At 43.9% G+C, this 24,178-nt stretch overlaps 1 protein-coding gene across 3 annotated transcripts in view; it reads left to right on the top strand.

Moving 5' to 3' along the window:
* The window catches only part of evlb (Enah/Vasp-like b), an 80,903-nt gene that overhangs the window by 49,664 nt on the left and 7,061 nt on the right, over positions 1 to 24,178 (top strand). For all 3 annotated transcript variants that reach the window (XM_084082954.1, XM_084082953.1, XM_084082952.1), the window contains exons 2-5: positions 4,685 to 4,853; positions 8,226 to 8,403; positions 18,835 to 18,901; positions 23,416 to 23,483. In XM_084082954.1, coding sequence (XP_083939080.1) covers positions 4,685 to 4,853; positions 8,226 to 8,403; positions 18,835 to 18,901; positions 23,416 to 23,483 — 482 coding nt within the window. The remainder of the gene's footprint in view (positions 1 to 4,684; positions 4,854 to 8,225; positions 8,404 to 18,834; positions 18,902 to 23,415; positions 23,484 to 24,178) is intronic.

The raw sequence follows: 24,178 nt of genomic DNA, 5'->3' as shown, positions 1-24,178 counted from the left end.
GATGTTACATGGATCATACATGACAGTATTTCCCTTGTGTGAACAGCCTGGTCAACCCACCAGGACTGTTGTTTGCATCTATTGTCATCACTGTAGACTTCTCTGTGACAGACAGACAGACAGACAGACAGACAGACAGACAGACAGACAGACAGACAGACAGACAGGCAGGCAGGCAGGCAGACAGGCAGGCAGGCAGGCAGACAGACAGGCAGGCAGGCAGACAGGCAGGCAGGCAGGCAGGCAGGCAGGCAGGCAGGCAGGCAGACAGTGTCTAGGATATGTACTGTACTGCAACCCAGGCCGGATGAGGACACACCCTGGAAGGATGGCATTTAGAGAGAAAGAAAGAGAGAGAGAGAGAGAGAGAGAGGGAGGGAGGGAGGGAGGGAGAGAGAGAGAGAGAGAGAGGGAGAGAGAGAGAGGGAGGGAGGGAGGGAGGGAGGGAGGGTGTGTGTGTGTGTGTGTGTGTGTGTGTGTGTGTGTGTGTGTGTGTGTGTGTGTGTGTGTGTGTGTGTGTGTGCGTGCGTGTGCGTGCGTGCGTGTGTGCGCCATCAAGGTGGGTTCAGAAGCCTTTGATTTATTCATTTCCTGCAGAGCTATTGTTAATCTTTCAGCAGTGGAATTGAGTGGTACAATGGTACAGTATATATTTACATACTGTATGTTTGTGTGTGCGTGTGCGTGTGTGCGTGCGTGCGTGCGTGCGTGCGTGCATGCGTGCGTGCCCCATATCTGTCACTCACTGCCTCAGCTCCTATACATACAGCACCAGCCTCACTCTCTCTCTCTCTCTCTCGCCCTCCCTCTCTGCTCTCTAGTTCTATAACTCCAGTCTTGTTTCATTTATTCATGCTCGTGGGTCGTTCTTGGCACGCCATCTCCTACCAGTTGCCTGGAAGTCCTTTTTAAAAATTAACAAAGTCGACGAGTTAAGCAAAAATAAATGAACCACACGGCTGCTTGTAGCTGCCGCTGTGTTCACATCAAACTAATGCACCATGCGGTTACTACCGTATAAAACCAGGGAACGTGCGACGCGCTTAACATGTAAACGTGTTACAGGGAAAAAGTGTTGAGCTTGTGTTTCAGAACTTAAACATTTTGCTTCCACAGCAGTGTAACTGCCTGCTTAAGATGCAGTTATTTATACCCGAGGCAACCACTTAAACCCCAGTATCCGTATTGTGGGGAAAGCGCGCGCGTTGTGGGCTTGTCGATCTTTCTGTGAAAGCTATCCCCACAATAACAGAAAACAGAAAAAGACTCTAGTACAGAGCCCTGGCCATATAGGGTTTAACCCATTAAGACCTGAAGCCGATTCTATAAATGTCTTCTAAATCCCAAAAGTATTCTGAAAAAACGTATGTTCCTATATCAGTGGTGCTCAAACCTTTTCATGTCAAGGACCTCCAAAATTATATGTATTTGGCCACTGACCCCCATCTCAAAATATTTTGTTCCAGGGACCCCCCCAGAAGCAAAGATTTTAGTTAAAAATGTTGGCTTCAAAAATATATATATTCAAAGATTTGCACACATTTTCATGATTTTTCAAAAATAGCAGATCTACAAGCTCGTAGCGCGGCACTCGGTGCCACGCTATGAGCTTGTATATCTGCTATTTTTGAATAGCCAAAGTGTAAAACAATGCTTTTTAGCTAAAATCAAGAAGTGACACAGATGTGTTCCAGGTCTTAAAGGGTGGTTAACATAGACTGGGTACTAGCGTGTATGGTAGAGTAAAGTGTAGAACTGGAATATGTACAGGTAGAATGAAAAATCGAGATGCTTTTCTTTTTGTCCTGTTGCTGTATACTGTCTGAATGCATTATGGATTACCATACACAGCAAAACCCTGATTGTTAATTTATCTAGGAGAGTATAGGGTCTATTTATACACTCAGACTAAACTTATAGACAGTACATTTCTAGATTATACATTGTCATGTCTATCTTGTATTGTGTGCAAGTGTATCGCTCGGTTATCTCTCTAATCAGTTGTTCAATCACTGCTACCATCTCTCCCTCTCATGGTAAATGGTGCATAGTTATATAGCGCCTTTTTCCAAGGCGCATTACATTTAGCCATTCACACACACATTTATACACCGACGGCAGAGGAAACCATGCAAGGCACCAACCTGCTCATCGGGAGCAATTAGGGGTTCAGTGTCCTGCTCAGGGACAATTTGGCACTAACTCTGGGGGAACCCCGGGATTGAACTGGAAACCTTCCGTTTCCCAAGCGGCCGTTCTACCTCCTGAGCCACTGCCGCCCCAAGCGCTCTCTCTCTCTCTCTCTCTCTCTCTCTCTCTCTCTCTCTCTCTCTCTCTCTCTCTCTCTCTCTCTCTCTCTCCCTCTCCCTCTCTCTCTCTCTCTCTCTCTCTCTCTCTTTCTGACTCACTCTCTATTTCCTTCCCCCTCTCTCTCCATCTCTACCTCTCCCTCTTTCCTTTCTCCCCCCTCTCCCTCCCTGACACAGCTCTTTCAGTAGAGACCTTGAGGGGCTGATCCACAAATTGCAGCTTGGCGACGAGGATGCACCAGACACAGATGGAAGCTCTTCTTCCAGCCAAAACACCCATTCCTCCCATTCTTGACGAGTGGGCTGTTGAGCTCTCTCTCTTTAAGGCATTAAACACCTAATTTATACCTACAGTGATCGCTTGCCAAAAAGAACCAATCTTTAAGCTAACATCACATCACGCCGCAGTTAAAGTCTTCCTCTTTTGTGCCAAAGTGCGTACGTTTCCCTGTATGCCTGCCCGTTGCCAACTGAATACAAGTGCCTGAAGGATAATTTCCATAGCAGTTCCAGGCAGCCGTATAGTGGGGTTTGGCCCAGTGTTGCTTAGTCACTTCCATGTTAACTCCTTGAACCCTACTGCCCCCTATTGAGAGGGGAACATTCTCCGGAAATAGCCGATCTACAAGCTCACAACGCGTCTCAATGTGACACGTTGTGAGCTTGTAGATCTACTATTTTGGGTGAAGAGATTTGGTGTAGAAGGAAACAACTCAGGTCTATTTCACTAAGTGTAGAGGCCGAGGGTAAACTCTATTTTATACTGCATCATATGATGGTGTTGCACAGTGAAAATAGCTATTTTGAAAATCTTTCTCACCCAAAATATGGACACCAGGATGAAATTGGTTAAAGGACGTTGCAAGTTGCTTTCATAAATGGCCCTGGCAGTTTCCCCATCGTGGGGTTGACAGTGTCTCAGCAGGCAGAGTGGAAATTTGGGAACTGGATGGTTCCCATTTAGATTCTCTGGCTCCTCCTGGCTTCATGTAGAAGTGTCCACGACCAAGACACTAAACCCCCTACGAGGGTGGTGTCGTCTCGCATGGTTGCCTCCATCATCAGTGTGTGAATGTGTGTGAAAGGGTGAATGGAATGTACATGTAATGCATGACCGTTTGAATAAAGGTGCTATAGAAATGCAGCCCTTTTATAGTAGCCAGTGTGTGTGTGTGTGTGTGTGTGTGTGTGTGTGTGTGTGTGTGTGTGTGTGTGTGTGTGTGTGTGTGTGTGTGTGTGTGTGTGTGTGTGTGCGACTGTGCGCTCGCTCGCGCGCATGCCACACAACACACACACACAATCAGATGGGAAAGCAGAGATAAATTCAGTCACATGAACATGTACACACACACGCACACACACACACACACACACACACACACACACACACACACACACACACACACACACACACACACACACACACACACACACACACACACACACACACACACACACACACACACACACACACACACACACACACACACACACACACACTACTACTACTGTCAACGTTCATTAAGAACATCAGCAGATGTTGGATGAGTGTTTGATCATGTTTGGATGAATCAGAGGATTAGGAGATCAGCCTGCATGACCTCTGGTACTCACACATCACATTGAAGTGACGCTCCAGCACTCATTTCAGCCTCTGGTTGATTTGGAAAATGTGTGCTTTCATAGTTTCCTTGTAATGTCCTTTCCAAAAATGTACTCAGCTGCTGCTGTCCCGGTGAGGTTAAAGTCATTTCTTTTGGAGAGGACGTTACAGAGCGCTGGCTTCTCTCTCCTCCTCACGTTACTTTCCTTGCCTGAGCAGTGAGCACCTAAAGACTCTTGATTTTGGGAGTGTTGCAGGCATTCAGGTTTCTCTAATAGTTTCTTGTACCGGTAATATAGGAGGTATACACAAATCCACGAAGCGCTGCCCTGTAGGTGGCGCAATCATTGCTGCGGTGTCAGACTCAGTCAGCTGCAGTCACTGACTGCTCACGTTACTCTCTTACCTGCTTTTTACTAACTTTTACTAACACTAACTTTACAAAGATGTACAGAAAATGGGGACGAACCACCTACATCAGGTGCCAGTAGTTTATAGCTGCTCTGTTAACGTCAACAGAAGGACAGAACCGCAGCAGTAGCTGACTGACACCGCAGCAATGATTGTGCCACCTACAGTGCAGCGCTCCGTGGATTTGTGTATAGGGTCCTAACTGATGGAGCCTCCACCTGGCCATTGATCAATAGTTCGACTCTTTGACTGACTGTGATTGAACTGTTGTTGCCTCTCTATTGCCTCACTATGTGTAATTAATTAACTCTCTCTCTCTGTGTCTCTCTCCCTCTCTCTCCCTCTCTCTCTCTCTCTCCAGTGAGCAGAGTATCTGCCAGGCGCGGGCCTCTGTCATGGTGTACGATGACAGCAGTAAGAAGTGGGTTCCCATCAAACCGGGCCAGCAGGGCTTCAGCAGAATCAACATCTACCACAACACTGCCAACAACACCTTCAGGGTGGTGGGCGTCAAGCTGCAGGACCAGCAGGTATATCTCTCTCTCTCTCGCACACACACACACACACACACACACACACACACACACACACACAGACACACAGACACACACACACACACACACACACACACACACACACACACACACACACACACACACACACACACACACACACACACACACACACACACACACACACACAGATATGGCAATGTGCATGTATGTGCTGTAAGTAAGACACTCATGTACTAAGCCACTGTCTTGAATGGCTCAATACATACACTATCAAATCACAACAAGGCTATGAAACTTCATATTTTAGACCTCTAACTTAATTTATTGTCTTATTTAGGGGGGTCACAGGTCAAAGTCAAGGTTAGTTATTAATAAACACATTATTCACAACTAGTCAATTATTCACTAGTTATGTGCAGCTTGCAGATCTGCTATTTTCGGCTTTAGGGTTAGGGTTAGGAATGAAAAAATAAGAATGGCAGAAAATCACTGTCCTAAAATGTTGATGTCCTCACAAGTATAGTATAGTATAGTGTGCGCGTGTGTGCATGTGTGTGTGTGTGTGCGGCCAACTTAATTAGTGGTAGTTAACGATAATCCTCCTCTCAACAGAGACAATCTCTCCGTCTGTCACTCTCTCAGTGGACTCATTAGCATGTCATTACATCTCATTAGCATGTCATTACATCTCATTAGCATCAGCATGTCATTACATCACCGCTCCCGGCAAATCACTCATTGTCCTGATATGGCCACACATCCACATTTTCAGTGCTAGATTATTTTGTATTATATATCTGTAAACCCATTTGATTACTAAAATGCTATTTTAGTATATGTACTATGACTTTTATTTTATTATTATTATATTTTCGTATTAATCAGTAGAGATGTCTTCTCCGTTATTTGTGAAAGGTCGTAAATCACTGACAAACCCTGGCAGCTGGTTTGCCAACAACAATATATTATGAGTTATAACTAGGGTTGTCCGATATTGGCTTTTTTACCGATAACCGATATACCGATATTGTCCAACTCTTAATTACCGATACCGATATCAACCGATACCGATATATGCGGGGATTATTGTGATTAGGGTAAGCTCAAATTTCATATCACACACACCATATACAGTAAGAACTCCTGTAACTTATTTATAAAGCCAAAAAAAAAAAAAAAAAAAAAAAAAAACATTTTTTTTTTCAAAAACCGATACCGATATTTTCCCGATATCAATTTTTATGCTAATATCGGCCGATAATATCGGGAGGCCGATAAAATCGGACATCCCTAGTTATAACTCATAATGACAGCTAGTACTGTCAATGTTCAGTAGCTAATAATTATGTCCATATGACCTTATAATGGGACATATGACAAATCAATCAACAATCAAGTATTTTAGATTGATAATTGATTGGGTGGTCTGCAACAAACTAAACAAAACAGGCTACTTCCCTCTAGCAAGCTACCCCCCCTATCAAGTGACAAATTGATTATTGATTGACTGTTTATTTGATTTATTCTGACTGAGAAGAGTCCCACGCATCTGCAATGGCCAGTGAGGAGTATAATGTACCTGTCAGGGGGGAGGTTTGGACTCAAAACAAGTTCAGGATTAAACAGGGTTTTAATGCAGGAAAATCACAGCCAATAAGTGTACAACAAAGTCCACGAAACAAGAATCCAAACTGAAACCCTGGTGAGTCCAAGCACAGAAACATGGGTCTAAAGGTGATTTTGGTGATGCCTCATTCATACACGTTGATGGTTTAATTTGAAAAATTACTGAAAAATAGACCTCATTCCGCTTCATCGCCTCTTTGTAATTGCGCTGAGTGTGCAACTGACCACAGCCCTCCTCTGAGACACAGACCAAGTGGACAGAAATGGTACCATTATCATGAGCAGTAGTGAGGACCAATTATATGAAGAAAGGTTGAAAATTGGTGAAGTCGTCCTTTAATGTAAATTAATAGCAAGAATAAACACTCCCGGTTTGTTTACGGACCTTAAACATCAGACTGACAATACTGATGATGAAACAGCGAGCACAGGAACAGTGTACCAGAGAAAACACAAAATACTATCTGGCAAAGACCAAGGTAAAGAGCAGGGTTCAAATAACAGCTGCGTGATCAGCAGAATGCTGTGCAGGCGTGAAAGTGCACTCTGATAGGTTGGACTGAAATGAGATGATTAGTAGTGGGTGTGAAGAACGACAGGGAGGGACAAAGAAACACATGGGAGGATGAAAACAATATAAGCACATGTGCACCCACTCACATTTCCTATCACAGTGATTCTCAAGCCTTTCATGTCAAGGACGCGTGCTTCAGAATCCCACCGCGCTCTATCTGGAGGCCGCGCCCCTTGAACCCAAACACGCCTCCACGGCTGTCTTGAGTGACAGCACGTCCACACAAACACGCCCACGCGGTTGCAATGAGAACAGGCTATATGTCTATAGCGATCACGCGACGCAAATTATATTTAATAATATTAGTTAGTTATTTTAGATCGCCTTATTCTATCTATCTATCTATCTATCTATCTATCTATCTATCTATCTATCTATCTATCTATCTATCTATCTATCTATCTATCTATCTATCTATCTATCTATCTATTGTGTGGACGCGCTGTCACTCAAGACAGCCGTGGGGGCGTTTTTGGGTTCAAGGGGCGCGGCCTCCAGATAGAGTGCGGTGGGATTCTGAAGCACGCGTCAAGGACCCCCAAATTGATGTATGTTTTTGCCCACGGACTCCCCATCTGAAAAGATTTTGTGCCAGAGACCCGAAGCCTAAAATGCAAACAGAAATATATTGTTTATTTATACAGTATGTTCCAATGTTCTATGCCAAAAACACAATTAGCCTAAATCGTTAATCGCAATTATTTGTAGGACAATTAATCATCAGCTTAAATGTTATGATCATGACAGCCCACTTTAGTTCCCAGACAGTTTTTTGTGACTGCTGATGAATGAGTTAACAACACAAGATTTCTGTTGTTATATTCAAAAAATATACATCAAAACATGGTTTTGCTTTGTAACATACTGTACACAAACCACAGAGTGAAATCCTGACACCTCTCTCTTCCTCTTTCGCTCTACACTACAGTATATTAGTGATTCCCAGATCTATATACCATCTCTGTCGGGCGGAAACCAGTCCAAAACTGTTACCTTTCAGGACTCAAATTCAAAAATAGCTAAAGTAGCAGATCTACAAGCTCGGAACGCGCCGCGCCTCGTTTCGCGCCGCATTTCGAGCTTGTAGATCTGCTGCTTTTGAGTGACGCTGTAGTATGATCAAGTAGGGCGCGTTAATTTACGACACCAACGATATATCTCTCTATCTTTCTCTCCTCTCTCTCTAGGTGGTCATCAACTACTCCATAGTGAAGGGTCTGAAGTACAACCAGGCCACGCCCACCTTCCACCAGTGGCGAGATGCCAGACAGGTGTACGGCCTCAACTTCGCCAGCAAGGAGGAGGCCACCACCTTCTCCAACGCCATGCTGTTTGCCCTCAACATCCTCAGCCAGCAGGATGGAGGTATGGAAGCATTAGCATTAGCACTATATGCACACACCCACCACCTAGCCTAGAGGGGGCAAGGCTTTAGCCATTTAAGCCCTATATACACTCAGTACTTCGTCTTATGGCGAATAACGAAAATAGCTGATCTACAAGGTCACAGCGCATTGCAATGCGACGTGTTGTGAGCTTGTAAAAGCATCTATTTTCGTTATAGAAAAATAGAAAAAACACAGAGGCCAACTGGGTGATCAAAGGAGATAAAAGAAAAGTCTAAAAAGTATACTGATGGCGTTTCTAGGATCAGCGGGAATGCAGGCTTAAAAAGAAGAGGAGATCCGAGCACTCAAAACATTTGGAGAAAAGGATGTAAGTTAAAACAAAGTTTATTCTATTCTATTTAAAGTTTATAATAGAATCAGCTTTGTTTTAACTTTACATACTCTCCTCCACATTTTTTGAGTGCTCGGATCTCCTCTTCTTTTTAAGCGGGAATGAGTATATCGGGACGATGCAAGGTGGGAATGCATGACCCCCCCCACCTAGTTACTTTAGCGTGACCAGACATGGTAAACAACAGGGGTTTGGGGAACACACTGTTTTACACCAACAAAATCCCTTTCCATGTCGCTGATGGGGTGCATCTGAGGACAGTGGTGATGGTCGGTGGTACAAGACCTCTTGCAAACATGGCAGGCTTTCAGACACTATTAATAATACACCGCATATTTACCCCATTTAGACAACTGCCACTCCACTAGCTGTCTTTTCTTACATTTATTTATTTGGGGAATTTTATAGTTTGTTTCAGACAGGCGTAGTGAACAGAGATACAGGAAATGTGGCAGAGAGAGGGGGTTAGAGTCACTCCTTTTGAGTCCTTTTGTCCATGTCTATTGTTGGCAGGCATACATAAAATAATTACCATTTTATGTAGCGTAGTTTGCCAGGGCAAATTCATTTTAACGAGTTTTGTACTTGCCAATAAAGTTCTCCTGTGCTGTTCTCCCAGAGAGTTCACTGTTCTCTATAGAGGCACTTTGTTTGAGTTCATGTGCAATACATATGACTTCATTATGAAGTCTCCATCATCTTGTTGAGGGCTTGTCCTAGCATTGGAGAGATGAATAGTGGTATAGGAACAACATGGGGATGTTGCATTGAAACCATAGATAGACTGTAAACGGTCTAAGGGAACGGTGATGTTATCCATTGGTTTTCTACAGACCCGTTTTGAAGCCACTTTTTCGGGTAATTCAAATCCACCAACTTGGAACTTCCCCGAAAAGCATTTGGAAACGAATACTATTGGCTGCAACTGCAGTGAGGGCGGGTCTTCACTCAGTAGAGCCAGTAGAAGCCCTAGAAGAACACTACTTTATCATCAATTAAAACAATGAATGGGACCATAATTTACAAAAATGCATATCATGGTAATTTAAAAGAAGAGTTAGTTTAAACTAACGACTGAAAGCATGACAATGATTACTAACGTAATAAAATCAAGTGTAAAGTCCGGTCAAATGTCCATCGCAATCATATGGCGTTGTAATCTGTCTGCAAGCCAGCCGGAGGGGAAATAGCGACACCTGCTATAGGCTATTAATGAGAACTGCAGGGAATTTGGCACTTCCTCATGATGAGCTTCATTTTAAAGACGGGCATCCTTCATGCCTGATTGAAACAGACTGATATTTAAGGGGGTATTCTTCAAACGAAGATCAATCTGATGGTATTGATCCCGGTGTGGGGTATTGACCCAGCCAGTATGGTCTGTCCACTTCACACCATTGTGTCTTAGTAAAGGAACAACCTCATTGTAAGACCCTCTAAATCCGTCGGGCAGAAACCTCTTATCTCCATATTCAGACCTTTTGCGTTTTTTTGTTGTTGTAAATCAACGTCCTACTTGATCATACTACAGCGTCACACAAAAGTATCCAAAGTAGTAAATCCACAAGCTTGTCGATCTGCTACTTTTGCTACTTTTGAATTTGAACCCTGAAAAGTAACAGTTTTGGACATATGGGGTTTCCCCCCGACAGAGACGATATTATACATCAATCAGGTAATGATTGTGAAACGGTGTAGTTTAATGAACGTGTGATGAATGCTGCTCTGTGACAGCAAGTCTTCAACGTGGCTTGTAGTCCAAATGAAACAGTTAAATGCGGGCCATGCTGCCATTCGTAGATTGGCAAGTTCAGACTCCACTAAAAACTAAATGTCAGATTTGATTGAAGTTATAGAAATTAAATCTTTGGTTTCATTTGGTTTCATCCAAAATGTCTATTTGAAGCCTTGCTTCAATGCAATCCAAACCCTAAAAATAATGAACAATACAGGGAGTTGTTTCCTTTATGTGCTATAGGGGCTTTATCGCGTCCCAGCAGGCTGTCAGCTAATGGTCCGTTTAAGTGACCGTTTAATGTCACCAGCCACAGACCACTCTGCCTGTGACCTTTACCGAGCCGATATATAACCTGGAAGCTCCCTGTCATAAATCTGTATTTATATTTACATGCACAGTCGGGTGCACATGCACAAAAACGCACCGGACACACACACACACGCACACGCACACGCACACGCACACGCACACGCACACGCACACGCACACGCACACACACACACACACACACACACACACACACACAAACACACACACACACACACACGCACACGCACACGCACACGCACACGCACACGCACACACACACACACACAGCTGCATACTAGTCATTGTCATAGAAAATCTCCATCATGTGGAGAAGGGTGTGGTGAGCGGTGAGTGGAAGTGATATATATCGTCTCTGTTGGGTGGAAACCTCATATGTCCAAAACTGTTACTTTTCAGGATTCAAATTCAAGCTCAAAATGCGTCGCTTCGCGCCGTGTTCCGAGCTTGTGGATCTGCTACTTTTGATGCGTTTGTGTGGCACTGTAGTATGATCAATTAGGGCATTAATTTACGAAAAAACACAAACGTTTAAATATGGAGATAAGAGGTTTGCTGTGGGGCAGAAACCTTGTATGTCCAGATTTCAGCTTTTTATGTTTTTTTTGTAAATTAATAACCTACCTCGTCATACATGGCATGTCACACTAATTATAAAGTAGTGAAAATAGACGATTGACAAGCTCGCAATGCGATGTGTTGTGAGCTTGTCGATTTTCTATATTTCCGCTATACTTTTTTATATTTTGAAAGTGAAAATGAAAGTCTGTGGGTTTTATAAATATTGACCCAATGAAAAGTGTTTAACAAGAGCTTGTGACTAAATAATAACTACATCGGATCAATTGGATCACAGGTTCTTTGTCTATCCGCCTTTTGACATACTGTACAAGGTTTGAGCCTGACAGCGACGATATATGGAAGGGGATTGAATTAGGTAATGAGACAGAGAGAGAGAAAGTGACAGAGAGAGAATGGTGTGTTTAATGAGAGAGAGAGAGAGAGAGGGACAGACAGTAATCCCCCCAGTGTGTTGCACCCCCCCCCCCCCCCCCCCCCTCCCTCCAGTTAATTAGAATGGGTCATTGAGAAGAGCTCCCATGGGCCTCGGTGCTACAGAGCAACGCTTTTCATCTGCTTGAGACAACACAAGATGGCTAGCACAGAGCCTCCACTGACTGACAGACAGACAGACAGACAGACAGACAGACAGACAGAGCACATCAGGGTACACACACAGACTGATATCACTGGATAGATAGACAGTCAGAGAGTGTACAAATGGAACCAAATGAATCCATTTGTACATTTTCAGAGTTAAATTAACACTCAGGACTTTTACTGTGTAGATAACCAAACTACAGTCAACTATGAACACATACACTGCAGTAATCTTGTGTGTGTGTGTGCGTGTGTGCGTGTGCGTGTGCGCGCGCGCGCGCGTGTGTGTGTGTGTGTGTGTGTGCATATGCCTTTCTCCAGGCATGATAGATGATGATCAAAGTGAGGATGTGGCTGTCTCCTTAAAGCACCTTCTCCTCAATTCTAAAATGCTGTGGCTGCCCCCTCTAGTGGTGACAAGGCCTAACAACTTGCACAGCTCTGTTGTGAAAGGAAAAAGCTGTTGTAAATGATAAATCATTGTTTTGTACAACACAGTGACAGGAAGCTAGTTGTTTATTTTTAGATTCATGAGATTTATGAGGTGTGTGTGTGTGTGTGTGTGTGTGTGTGTGTGTGTGTGTGTGCGTGTGCGTGTGCGTGTGTGTGTGTGTGTGTGCGCGCGCGCGCGCGTGTGCGTGCATGCGTGCATGCATGTGTGTTCTTATTTATCCAGCATGTTTTACAGCTAGTACAACCACAGCAAGCTCCTATCCATCACCAACACTACAAACAATCCAAGCTAGAAACTGCAGCCTTTTAATTCTTTGGCAGTTAGCATGCTGAAATAGAAGCCATTGTTCATGGAACAATAACAAAATAAAAACAACTTTTGAAATCTTGTTTACAATGTTTAAAAAGGAAAGTTTCTGAACTGTCCACACCACAGCCCTCCTCTGAGAGCAAGTAGACAGAAATTATGACATCTCTTAAATGGACATTAGTGAGGGCTAATTATATGAAGATAGGTTGGAAATAGGTGAAGCGGTCCGTTAACCACTTGAACCCCCACCATGTATAAGTGGTAAAGAGTATTTAGATATTATTTAACCATCAGTGTATTTCATGGTGAGAGACTTTTTTCATGGGCTTTCTTTTGCACATTTACTGTACTTTCCGTCACCGTGCGTCTGTATCTCATCAGCGTACGAATAAATGAACTAGCCTGCAGTTAACGATGCTGCATGGTGACCTGCCTTGAAACGGGAGACGGGGGGCGGGGCTCTGCTCCGCTCTCTGCGCGCCTGCTGCTGCGGAGCGGCACGGGTTACACAGAGAGATGACAGGTGATACTGTCACTGAGGAGGAGGAGGAGGAGGAGGAGGAGGAGGGGACAGGCAGAGCCCAGGACAGGTGAGAGGGAGAGAGAGAGAGAGGAGGTGATGGAGGCGGGTGGGTGGGGAGAGGAGGAGGAGGAGGAGGAGGAGGAGGAAGGAGGAGGAAGGACAGGCACTAGCCCAGGGCCAGCGATGGTCATCAGGGAGTGGATCTGTCAGTGCTTCTGTCTGTGCTACGGTCGATTCTTCCTCTTCACTATGTCATGTAGGTGTGTGTGTGTGTGTGTGTGTGTGTGTGTGTGTGTGTGTGTGTGTGTGTGTGTGTGTGTGTGTGTGTGTGTGTGTGTGTGTGTGTGTGTGTGTGTGTGTCCATCCGTCCGTCCGTCCGTCATTGCATGTCATCTCTAGCAATGTTGTGAGTGTGTGTACGTGAATGCATGCGTGTGTGTGTGTGTGTGTGTGTGTGTGTGTGTGTGTGTGTGTGTGTGTGTGTGTGTGTGTGTGTGTGTGTGTGTGTGTGTGTGTGTGTGTGTGTGTGTGTGTGTGTGTGTGTGTTTTGCATTGGGACATATATGTGACATGCACACATGTATGATGCTGTTTTTGCAGGCGTGGTGTTTTTATCTTTTATTGTGTGTTACTGTTTAATATACGTCAGCGTGTGACGTCCATGTGATCTTCATTGTTGTCATGCGTGTCGTGCTGCTTATGGTTGCATTTTGTTTCATTGTGCATCGTCTTGTTAGGAAAGTGTGTGGCTTTTGTTGTTGTGTGAGATCCATTGGTAGTTTGTAGGTGATTGGAGTCAGTGATTATTGTTGTCATTGTGTGGAGTACTGTCGATTTCCCAAGCCTTTTCAGCTCGAGATCGAAAAGATACATTTGGTGTCTCCCGCAAGCCCTGTACAGTTGTTTAAAATGCAACTTACATTAGAATTGATAGCTTATGAAAGCAAAGGGTGAATGAACCATTAAGAAGCATTGCTGCATTGTACACAACTTAAATGTTTACAATGTAAATGACAAATTCTGTCTGCCATACACACATATGTGTAGGAACCCTGTTCAGTAAGACATTATGAACATCTTATCTTGTTCATGGGCAGTGTGAAATATATACTATACATAAGGTGTACATAAGGTACCTTATGGACTCTTTACCTTACCTTAAAAAGAGAGAAAAGATTACTTATTTTCTATCAATTACACACCCAATGAAGCCTTGAATTCATGGATATTTTTTTGTTTTTGTTGCATTCCTAAGCCAATAAGTCTAAGGAATGCGACAAAAACTAAAAAATATCCATGAATTCAAGGCTTCATGGGGTGTGCAATTGCTAGAAAATAAGTCATTTTTTGGGTGAACTACTCCTTTAAAGACTCTCGGCTGGCCTCGTGTAGCATGGCACACGGCAGGTGTGGAGGGCCGTTGGTGACTGGGCCAAGGGGGTCGCCGGATAATGGCGGACGCCCTACGGATGCACACTTCATGTTTGTGAATAACTTAAGTTGGCGCCAAATGACTTGTAAACTACCAAATTCTGGGTCAGGGTCGCGTAAGTAGCAGAGCGGCTGTATGACAGCCATCTATTTAGAGTCAACCCTCGAGCCATCCTTCATTTGTGGACTTGCAATAATCACAAATGAAGGTTTTCGGAATAATTACCCTTGGGGTGTAACAAAGGCAGCACAAGTGCAGCAAGAGTGTAATCAATCTATGACCTGTACCTTATATCAGTGGTTCTCAAACTTTTTCATGTCAAGGACCCCCAAATTGACACTTATCAGCCCGCGGACCCCCATTTGAAAAGATAAGCCAGGGACCCCCATAAGAGAAGATTTTTTACGGATCTCTAGCAGTGATTCTCAACCACTTTAATTTCAAGGACCCCCAGTTTGACATGCATTAGAGGCTACGGACCCCCATTTAATGGCATTTATATCTCTGGGACCCCAATTTATATTGTAAAATCAATGTTAATCTAACTCTGAGAGTGTACAAATATTCCATTTGTACACTCTCAGAGTTACAGACCCATAAGGGTCCATTTGGTTCCTGTCTATCATTTAGTTGGGGACCCCCTGGAACCCCCTCAAGTACCCCTGGCGGTCCCCGGACCCCACTTTGAGAACCAATGCCTTATATATCATTGCTGTTGGGCAGAAACCTTACATCTCCATATCTAAACTTTGTATGGGTTTTCGTAAATGAATGCCCTACTAAAGTACTTTAATGTAGTTTTAAAATAGTTTTGGATATTATGCAAGATTTCCACCCGACAGAGACGACATGTTATGTGTGTACTCTGTTAGATCATCAACAACTGTAGTGATGCCACACACCAGTGTGGATTGTTGTGCACATACAGTATACTGTATGTGACACGCAGGTGATGAAGCGGAAGCAGCAAGTCGTTGCCATGTTTGTATTGTATTGTTTGTATTGTATTGTTTTCATTGTGTGTGTGTGTGTGTGTGTGTGTGTGTGTGTGTGTGTGTGTGTGTGTGTGTGTGTGTGTGTGTGTGTGTGTGTGTGTGTGTGTGTGTGTGTGTGAGCATCTGCAGTACAGTATGTGTTGAAGAGATAAGGTAGCAACACAGTGGCTTGTGTGTAGTGACACACGAGTCAGGATGTTTTGTTGTTCAGTGTTATTTGTGTCTCTGTTACTTGATTGCTGTCGGCCACCAACGTCACTTGGTTGCCACGGTGTGTGTGTGTGTGTGTGTGTGTGTGTGTGTGTGTGTGTGTGTGTGTGCGCGGTGTGCGTAGTGACACACGAGTCAGGTTGTTTTGTTGTTCAGTGTTATTTGGGTCTCTGTTACTTGATTGCTGTCGGTCATCAAAGCCACTTGGTTGCCACGGAGACACCTGAAGGCGTCCTTAGAGAAGCCTGAATAGGCTGTACGTAACGGACGACATTCATTTCAAATAAAAAGGTTGGGTTGTCTGTTTTTTTTTGCATCAAGTGAAGAGTTTTTACAACAATAATATTTATTTGAAACTGCTAGTAGCTTGCTGTTGCTACGGTATTTGTTAATGACGTTAGCCCAAGTCAATGTAGAATGAAACGCTCTGCTTATCATTACCGTAGCATTGCAGACAAGCCATGAATAGTCAAACATTTACCTCTGTATTAGCCGATTAAAGCGGTAGCAGTTAAAACGCTGTCGGGTTTTATGTCTCAAAAATTCCTGCTTATTACACGGCTACTTAATAAATAAATAAATAAATTGACCCAAAAGTAACAACAAAATGAAGTATTTTCTTGCTTACGGTAATGAAAGTATTCCAAGTGTTGTGGACACAGTCGCCTCGGAAAATAAGGAAGTGTTGATCAAATAGAATACATTTACATTTACATACATTTACTGCATTGTCTATTTCTCGCTTCAAATGTTTTCAAAAACATTTGAGTGCAATGTTTAGCTTTACATGACATTGCGTGTTTGTTTACATGGCTGTCATGTTGGATACAGCACAAAATCAAGCAGCACAGATTGATATGAGCAGGTGCTCTGAGTCTTTGATTAGACAGCGGTCTGTTATAGAGCTCATCGGTCGTTATACGGAAATAACGCAACGCTGAATTCAGTGATTGACCAATCAGAATCAAGCATTCAACCAAGCCGTGTAATAATACAATATAACTTGTACATCTGCAGTGTTTGGAGGCGGTCTCTCTACTCTCTAAGACACCTACTGGTTGACATGTCAATAGTTCTTTTATTCAGACGGCACACCAGATTTGAAGGACCTGTATGTGATCGTCTCAGAATGTGTTTACAGGATGACAGTAGTAAAGCAGTGATTCTCAAACTTTGTCATGTCAAGGACCCCCAAATTGATATTTGGCGGACCTCCATCTGAAAAGATTTCATGCCAGGGAAGATTTGTGCTGTTAAACATTTTCAAAGTGATTCCATATTTGGCATAGATTGGCTTATTGTCGGTATCAGCCGAGAATGCGGCAGTCTATCCCGGTTACAATGCACTAGACCCTTGGGAGATAGAATGCTGAGGTCGAGCATCACACCTACCATTAGCTACTTATAGCACCCAAGCCACAGTACTCATATGCTGAGATCGAACCAATGGCCTTGCGGTCCAAAGGCGAGAGCTCTGCTGACTGAGCTACCCGGACATGTGTGGTATTACTACTTTTACTTAAGTTAAAAATTGGAGTACTACTTCCACCGCTGGTTTCCAATTATGAGCTGTCTGCTCGCTGACGGCATTACAAACATACAGCAGACCCTTTCTCTCTCTCTCTCTCTCTCTCTCTCTCTCTCTCACACACACACACACACACACACACACACACACACACACACACACACACACACACACACACACACACACACACACACACACACACACACACACACACACACACACACACACACACACACACACTGACGTTCTGCTCACTGAAGGCATTACACACAGCAGACTTCTCTCACAAACGCGCACTCACACACACACACACACACACACACACACACACACACACACACACACACACACACACACACACACACTGACGTTCTGCTCACTGAAGGCATTACACACAGCAGACTTCTCTCACAAACGTGCACGCACACACACACACACACACGCACACACGTCTGCTTGTAGTTAGCATAATACTTACCAGTTGTGCTACTGGCATCTCACCACAGATACTGTACATCAGTGTGTGTGCGTGTGTGTGTGTGTGTGTGTGTGTGTGTGTGTGTGTGTGTGTGTGTGTGTGTGTGTGTGTGTGTGTGTGTGTGTGTGTGTGTGTGTGTGTGTGTGTGTGTGTGTGTGTGTACATTTGATGTGACAGCTGGTCTGCAGGTGGAGGGGTGAGCAGGCCAAAGCCTTATACCATAGGAGAAAGATATAAGGTGACACTGTGTGTGAGACTGTGTACACGTGCGTGTGTGTGTGTGTGTGTGTGTGTGTGCGCGCGCTTGCGTGAGTGCGTGCGTGTGCGTGCGCGCGTGTGTTTGCATGCGTGCCTGCATGCATGCACGTGTGTATGAGACAATATCCCAGTTGAACTCAGTGGAGGGTCATATGTCTTGCAGCAGACCACTGTGGTAACGTGAGCAGACAGATCAGGTCTGATGAACCATACACTCTGCCTGTTTCTGAAGCACCACTTGAACCCCATGCAGCATCCATATATCCTGGGGGGAACATGAGCCAAACATAGCCTAATAAAGCCAACCCGAACGTTCCCACCAGAATAGGGATGCTGGGGTTCAAGTAATACGAATAATAAGAATAATACATACATACGAGGGGGACGAAGGCGGGCAATGTTGTGAAGGTGGAAAAAGGCAGTTTTAGTGATCTGGCTGACATAGGACTAGTAGAAGAGGGTGGGTCCAGGATGACACCAAGGTTGCAGATCAATAGCTGTGTTTTTTAGGAAGTGCATTTCAATCTCAGCCTCACCTGTCAAATAACCCCTCTCTCTCTCTCTCTCTCTCTCTCTCTCTCTCTCTCTCTCTCTCTCTCTCTCTCTCTCTCTCTCTCTCACAATCTTTAATTTCTTCCACTAGGTCCAGCTGTACAGCGCCAGGTCCAGAATGGACCAACCACAGATGAGATTGAGGCTCAGAGAGCAAGGTAAAATACCATGATTGACATCTCACCAACAGCCTCCATGAATGTGATCTGTGTGCTACAAAATGGAGGAATTGTTTGTTTGTTTTTTCACGGTTTTGTAAAAGTAACTACAGTAAGTAAGCTTTCATAATTTGAGATGGTGTAGTTGTGAAACTCTTAAAAGTAGGCTGACAAGCAAGTGGGGGCAGTTTGAAGGGTAACAAGTCCTTTCCCCTTGAAGTGATCATGGATAGGCTTAAGTAGCATATTGCTATTCAGAATATTCAGATTCCCACTAGGAGGGAAAACAGATTCTGCTAATAACAGCAGAACCTGTTTCTACACAAAAAAAAGGAGGTGGTGCCCCCAGAGGCAAAAACAAAGGGGAAAAACATATTTTTTACCGAATGGATTCCCAGATTGGGAGGAAAGAGAGGGCAATGATAAACACGAATGTCGTCAGCTGCCGACTGCGTCTTTTACATCATCAGGAACCACATCAAAGCCGTCTGTTCAAACTGACAGGATTTCACGTTATGAAAGATAAAGGCTGCTTGGCTATTTTTAGAGATGTTCTGGCATTCGCTGTTTGACTGTTGGTGAGAATATTCACTTCCATATTCAAGACTGATAGCGTTTAAATGTTAATGGGGGGGGGGGGGGGGGGGGTAGAGAAAGAGACAACATTAGCTCCATCAAGATGCCCTCAGCAACCTCTTTTATTTTATTCATTCACCCACTCACTCACTCACTCACTCACTCACTTTCTCTCCTCTCCTCTCCTCTCCTCTCCTCTCCTCTCATAAAATGTCAGATTAAAGCTGTATCTGTCACCCTAGGGGTGAATAACACATAAAAAGACAGTTGAGTTTGAACAACTACAAACAGCAAGTAGCCTACAGTACATAGGAGGCAGCACAAAAGCCTTAAAAAGAACACCATTTTTGCTAAGTCATGGTGGCAGATTCCAGTCAGCTTGATAATGGATGTTCATCAGTGTTAAGAGATTATGCCGTAGGCCATTTTGGTGACCCAGTATAATCTACAAGCTTTTGTGCCGTTTTATTTTCCTACTGTTGTGCTCTCCACTTCTCCCTACCTCCCTCCCCCTCACTTTATTTCTCTCTCTCTCTCCCCCTCACTCTCCCTCTGTTTCTGTCTCTCCCTTTGTCTGTCTGTCTGTCTGTCTGTCTGTCTGTCTGTCTGTCTGTCTGTCTGTCTGTCTGTCTGTCTCACCCCCTTACTTACTTTCTTTCTGTCTCACTGTCTCTCGCCTCAACAGAGACCGACACAACTAGGTCTTTGTTGTCCATGTTTTTTCCCCTATTGGTTTCAATCTGTTCAGTTTGTCCCCATTCCAAAAGCCCAGGGCTTACAGGGACAGATATGATGGTGATATACTTCCCTCTGATCCGCTGTCTGATACATAGACTACACTCTGATCTGTCCTGCTGCCACGCAAAGCATCATCACTTTGTGATTGTGAAGGACGATTGTCTGCTTGCATGGTACAGCGTTTCTCAAACGTTTCAATTTTAAGAACCCCCTTAAAGGTAGGGTAAGTGATACCTTTTTGGTTAAAACTAAAAGGATGCTGTTAAAAGTTTAAAGCACTATATTCTGATAGTAATAATCACTATAGAGCGTATGTTCAGTAACAGGGGCCTCCCTGTCTTTCCAGCTCTTTAATGAACAGAAAATACATTTTCAGGTAGTTGACACAATGTCAGCCTATCAGGAGAGAGTACCCATTTATTAGCTTAATTTTTATAGTGTTCCAGTTAAAACAAAATCTGCTAATTTCTTTGTCATCACTTCCAATATCACTTGTTTAATCTGTATCCTGTCTGAGTTCTCTATCCTGATTGGATCAAATTGCTATCCTGACCTGAAAATGCATTTTCTGTTTAATAAAGAGCTGGAGAGACATGTAGACTCCTGTTACTCTATAGCGATGAGTACGGAATATAGAGCTACTGTAATTAACACTTATCTTAACCTAAAAAAAATCTCTTACCCTATTACCTTTGACTCTGAGAGTGCACACATTTGGTTCCATTTGGTACCTGTAAGGGTCCATTTGGGACCACCCACAAGGAACCTTGGGTCCTTGGACCCCAAGTGTTATATTTTCTTGGTGTGTGTGTATGTGGGTTCTATTTGTCCCACTCCCTGTAAATGTACAGTAGGAAAACGAGAAATGCAGGAAACGTTTCACATTTCTCAACGGACTGGGTAACTCTTTACATTTCCTTGGAAATGTCCCAGCAGACATAGTAAATGTGGGGGGAAATAGCGAATAAGCTACACTGACAGCCACCAGAAAGTGGCTCCCATCAATATGCTCTGAGGCGGCTCTACTGTAGATGGGAAGGGATGGAGGGAGGGGGAGAACTAGTTTTGTACAACATTCACTCACAGCTGAATAAAGAATGGTTTTACATGCAAACCTTTTACATCACTTCAAAACGGTGCCATGTCATTGTTCCGACGGCTCATTGTTCCGACGGTTACTATACTAACCCTATACCTAACCCTAACCCTAACCTTAACCGCACGCGGAAGCCACGTAGTCGGAGTAATGGGATGTCGGACTTATGGGCAGTCCCCTTCAAAACAAGGTGGGTGTCACGGTTTGAGTCAGGGCAGAATGGAGGACCCAAATGTAGGAGAGACAGAGGCTGTACAGATCGGTTCAAAGTGTTTATTAACTAAAAAGGGAGGAATACAAACTATAAGAACGGAACTCAAGACATGACATACGCAACAGTAGACAATGAACAAGCTAAATTGTTGGGCAAACACAGGGTTTAAATATACAGGGAAATAACAGGACACAGGTGAACTCAACAGACAATCAACACTGGGATAGGCTGGGGGACTAAGAGGACACAGGAGGAGAACATGACTAATCAACGGGTAGGTGAGGCAAGACAGGCAACAGCTACAATGAGAACAGGAAACAATGGAACGATACTACAAAATAAGGTACAGGAGTGTAAAGCAAAACCTAACAAGGAAACAGGGAATGCAACATTACTTCAAAATAACAGGAACACCACTGAAAAGTAAAACACTAACTATAACTGGGAAACAACAAATACAAGAAAACACCACAGGCAGACAGAGCATATCACGGATTGTGACAGCGGGCGTGGACACTCTCACGTCGACGAGGGTATACCATCCGAGTTAAGCCATAGTGCAATGGTTCCCAGAGCCAACGTGAAAATCTCAAAGGCGTTTGAATCATCAGTGTCGTGTAAATTAATGTTTTTGCTAATGTGTATTTTCCGATATTTAACCACTTAAACCCTCAATACTTACTAAACTTGACCTGTGGCTCTGTACTTGGTCTGCTCCTTTTCCCCTCCGCCATCTCTTCACCTAATATAGCAGATGCGTTGTGAGCTTGTAGATCTGCTATAGTCTGCAAATGTTCCCCCTCACAATAGGGATGCTAGTGGTTTATGAAAAAACAAAAAAAAAACAATTCCTTTCACACAAACATTTGGGGGCCCCCCTGTAGTAACTCTGAGGACCCCCCCCCAGGGGTCCCGGACCCCCTGTTGAAGACCCATGGTCTATAGCAGTGGTTCTCAAATTTGGGTCCAGGGACTCTCAGGGTTCCTTGAGGGGGTTCTAAATTGAAGTCTGTAACTCTGACAGTATACAAATGGAACCAAATGAACCCTAACGGGTCCATTTGGTTCCATTTGTATACTGTCAGAGTAATGGGGGATCTGTGAAATGTAAAAGTTTGAAAACCACTGGTCTATAGTACAACCATGTGAATGTGTGTGTACACGCACAGAGCTCCCTCCAGTGGCAGGTGCATAGTACTGCACAGAGCAGGTGGCGGAGTCAGGGTGGTGCTGACTCTGCACATCTCTCCTCCGACAAGCAGCTGGAAAGTTCCACTTCTCTCTGCTGAGTCTGACCCCTCGTCTCTCTAAGCCTGGATTGTTGACATGTGCTTCTCACATCAGAGACACACGTGTGGAGCGAGAGGGCGACGGGAGGGCCGTGTTTTTATTCCACACAGGTAGCTACTGTGGTTGGTCCATTTCAGAGGATCTTTCTGAGTGATTCTCAAACTTTTGGATCATGTCAAGGAGCCCCAAATCAATACGTATTTGGCCGCGAACCCCACATCTGAAAAGAGTTTGTGCCAGGAACCCCCATACAAATGTGTTCAAATGTTTTAAAAGTGTTCAATTTTTTTCACATTTGTTCAAGCATTCATTTTATATTATAGGAGATCTACAAGCTCACAAGACAGACTAACTGACCAGCTGAATGACTGACTGATGGTCCGACTAACTGACCAGCTGAATGACTGACTGATGGTCCGACTAACTAACCAGCTGAATGACTGACTGATGGTCCGACGACTGACTGACCGACTGACCAGGCCACTCACAGATAGACAGACACTTGTAATGATTGTAGCATGATGATAACATACAGTATGTAAGGTGGTGATTGTAGTTCTACTGTTAGGTGACTGACGGTGTTTCCTTGTGTCTCTGCAGGCAGATGATGGAGCAGCAGCAGCAGATACAAGCCCACATGGAACGGGAGCGACGGTCTTCCAACTCAGGTATAGATGCAGAGGATGCAGTTTTAAAGCTCGATTATGTAAGACAGAATATTTAATCAAAGACACAGGATCTAAATATCTCAATTGAAGTCAAGAGCAAGGAGACCAAATACAACCTCCCCAATTATATTTAATATATTTATATTTAAGTTATCTATCTATATATACAATTTGAATCCTGCGCCATGTCGGTTGTCAGTATGTACGTACGTTGTATGTGGCCAGTGTGACGTAATCTGACATCACGCCAGTGTGACGTAATCTCACGACAGCATGACATCACGCATGACATCACATCCTACCTATAAATTCTAGGATGCCGTCAGATCGCACCAGTTCGACGGCTTCCATAGTGGGTTTTGGTCATTGGAGAGGTGATGCACGTCACCTCTTTCTGAAGTGGGTACTTTCAAAGCCTGCCGTGAATTTAGGAGAGCACAAAACTCTCTCTCACACTGTGAGGTGCCTGTAAGGTGGCACTGCAAAGTGAACGACGCGTCACGCTAGACGTTCGGGCCGCGTAGCGGCCCGAACTTCTAGTATTGTACATTTCTTTGAACATACTTGACCACACAGATTGGACAAAATAACATTCAATTCACAAAAACAATTACATAACAGAGTTTTAAGATACTTGTTGCATGTATATCGTATATAGTATATCAGTATATCGTCTCTGTTGGGTGCAAACCTCA

Source organism: Gymnoscopelus microlampas (assembly GCF_963454915.1).
Source record: "Gymnoscopelus microlampas genome assembly, chromosome: 16".
In the NCBI taxonomy this organism is placed as follows: domain Eukaryota; kingdom Metazoa; phylum Chordata; class Actinopteri; order Myctophiformes; family Myctophidae; genus Gymnoscopelus; species Gymnoscopelus microlampas.
Note: the sequence above shows the minus strand (reverse complement) of the source record. Positions and strands in the feature narration are given on the sequence as shown.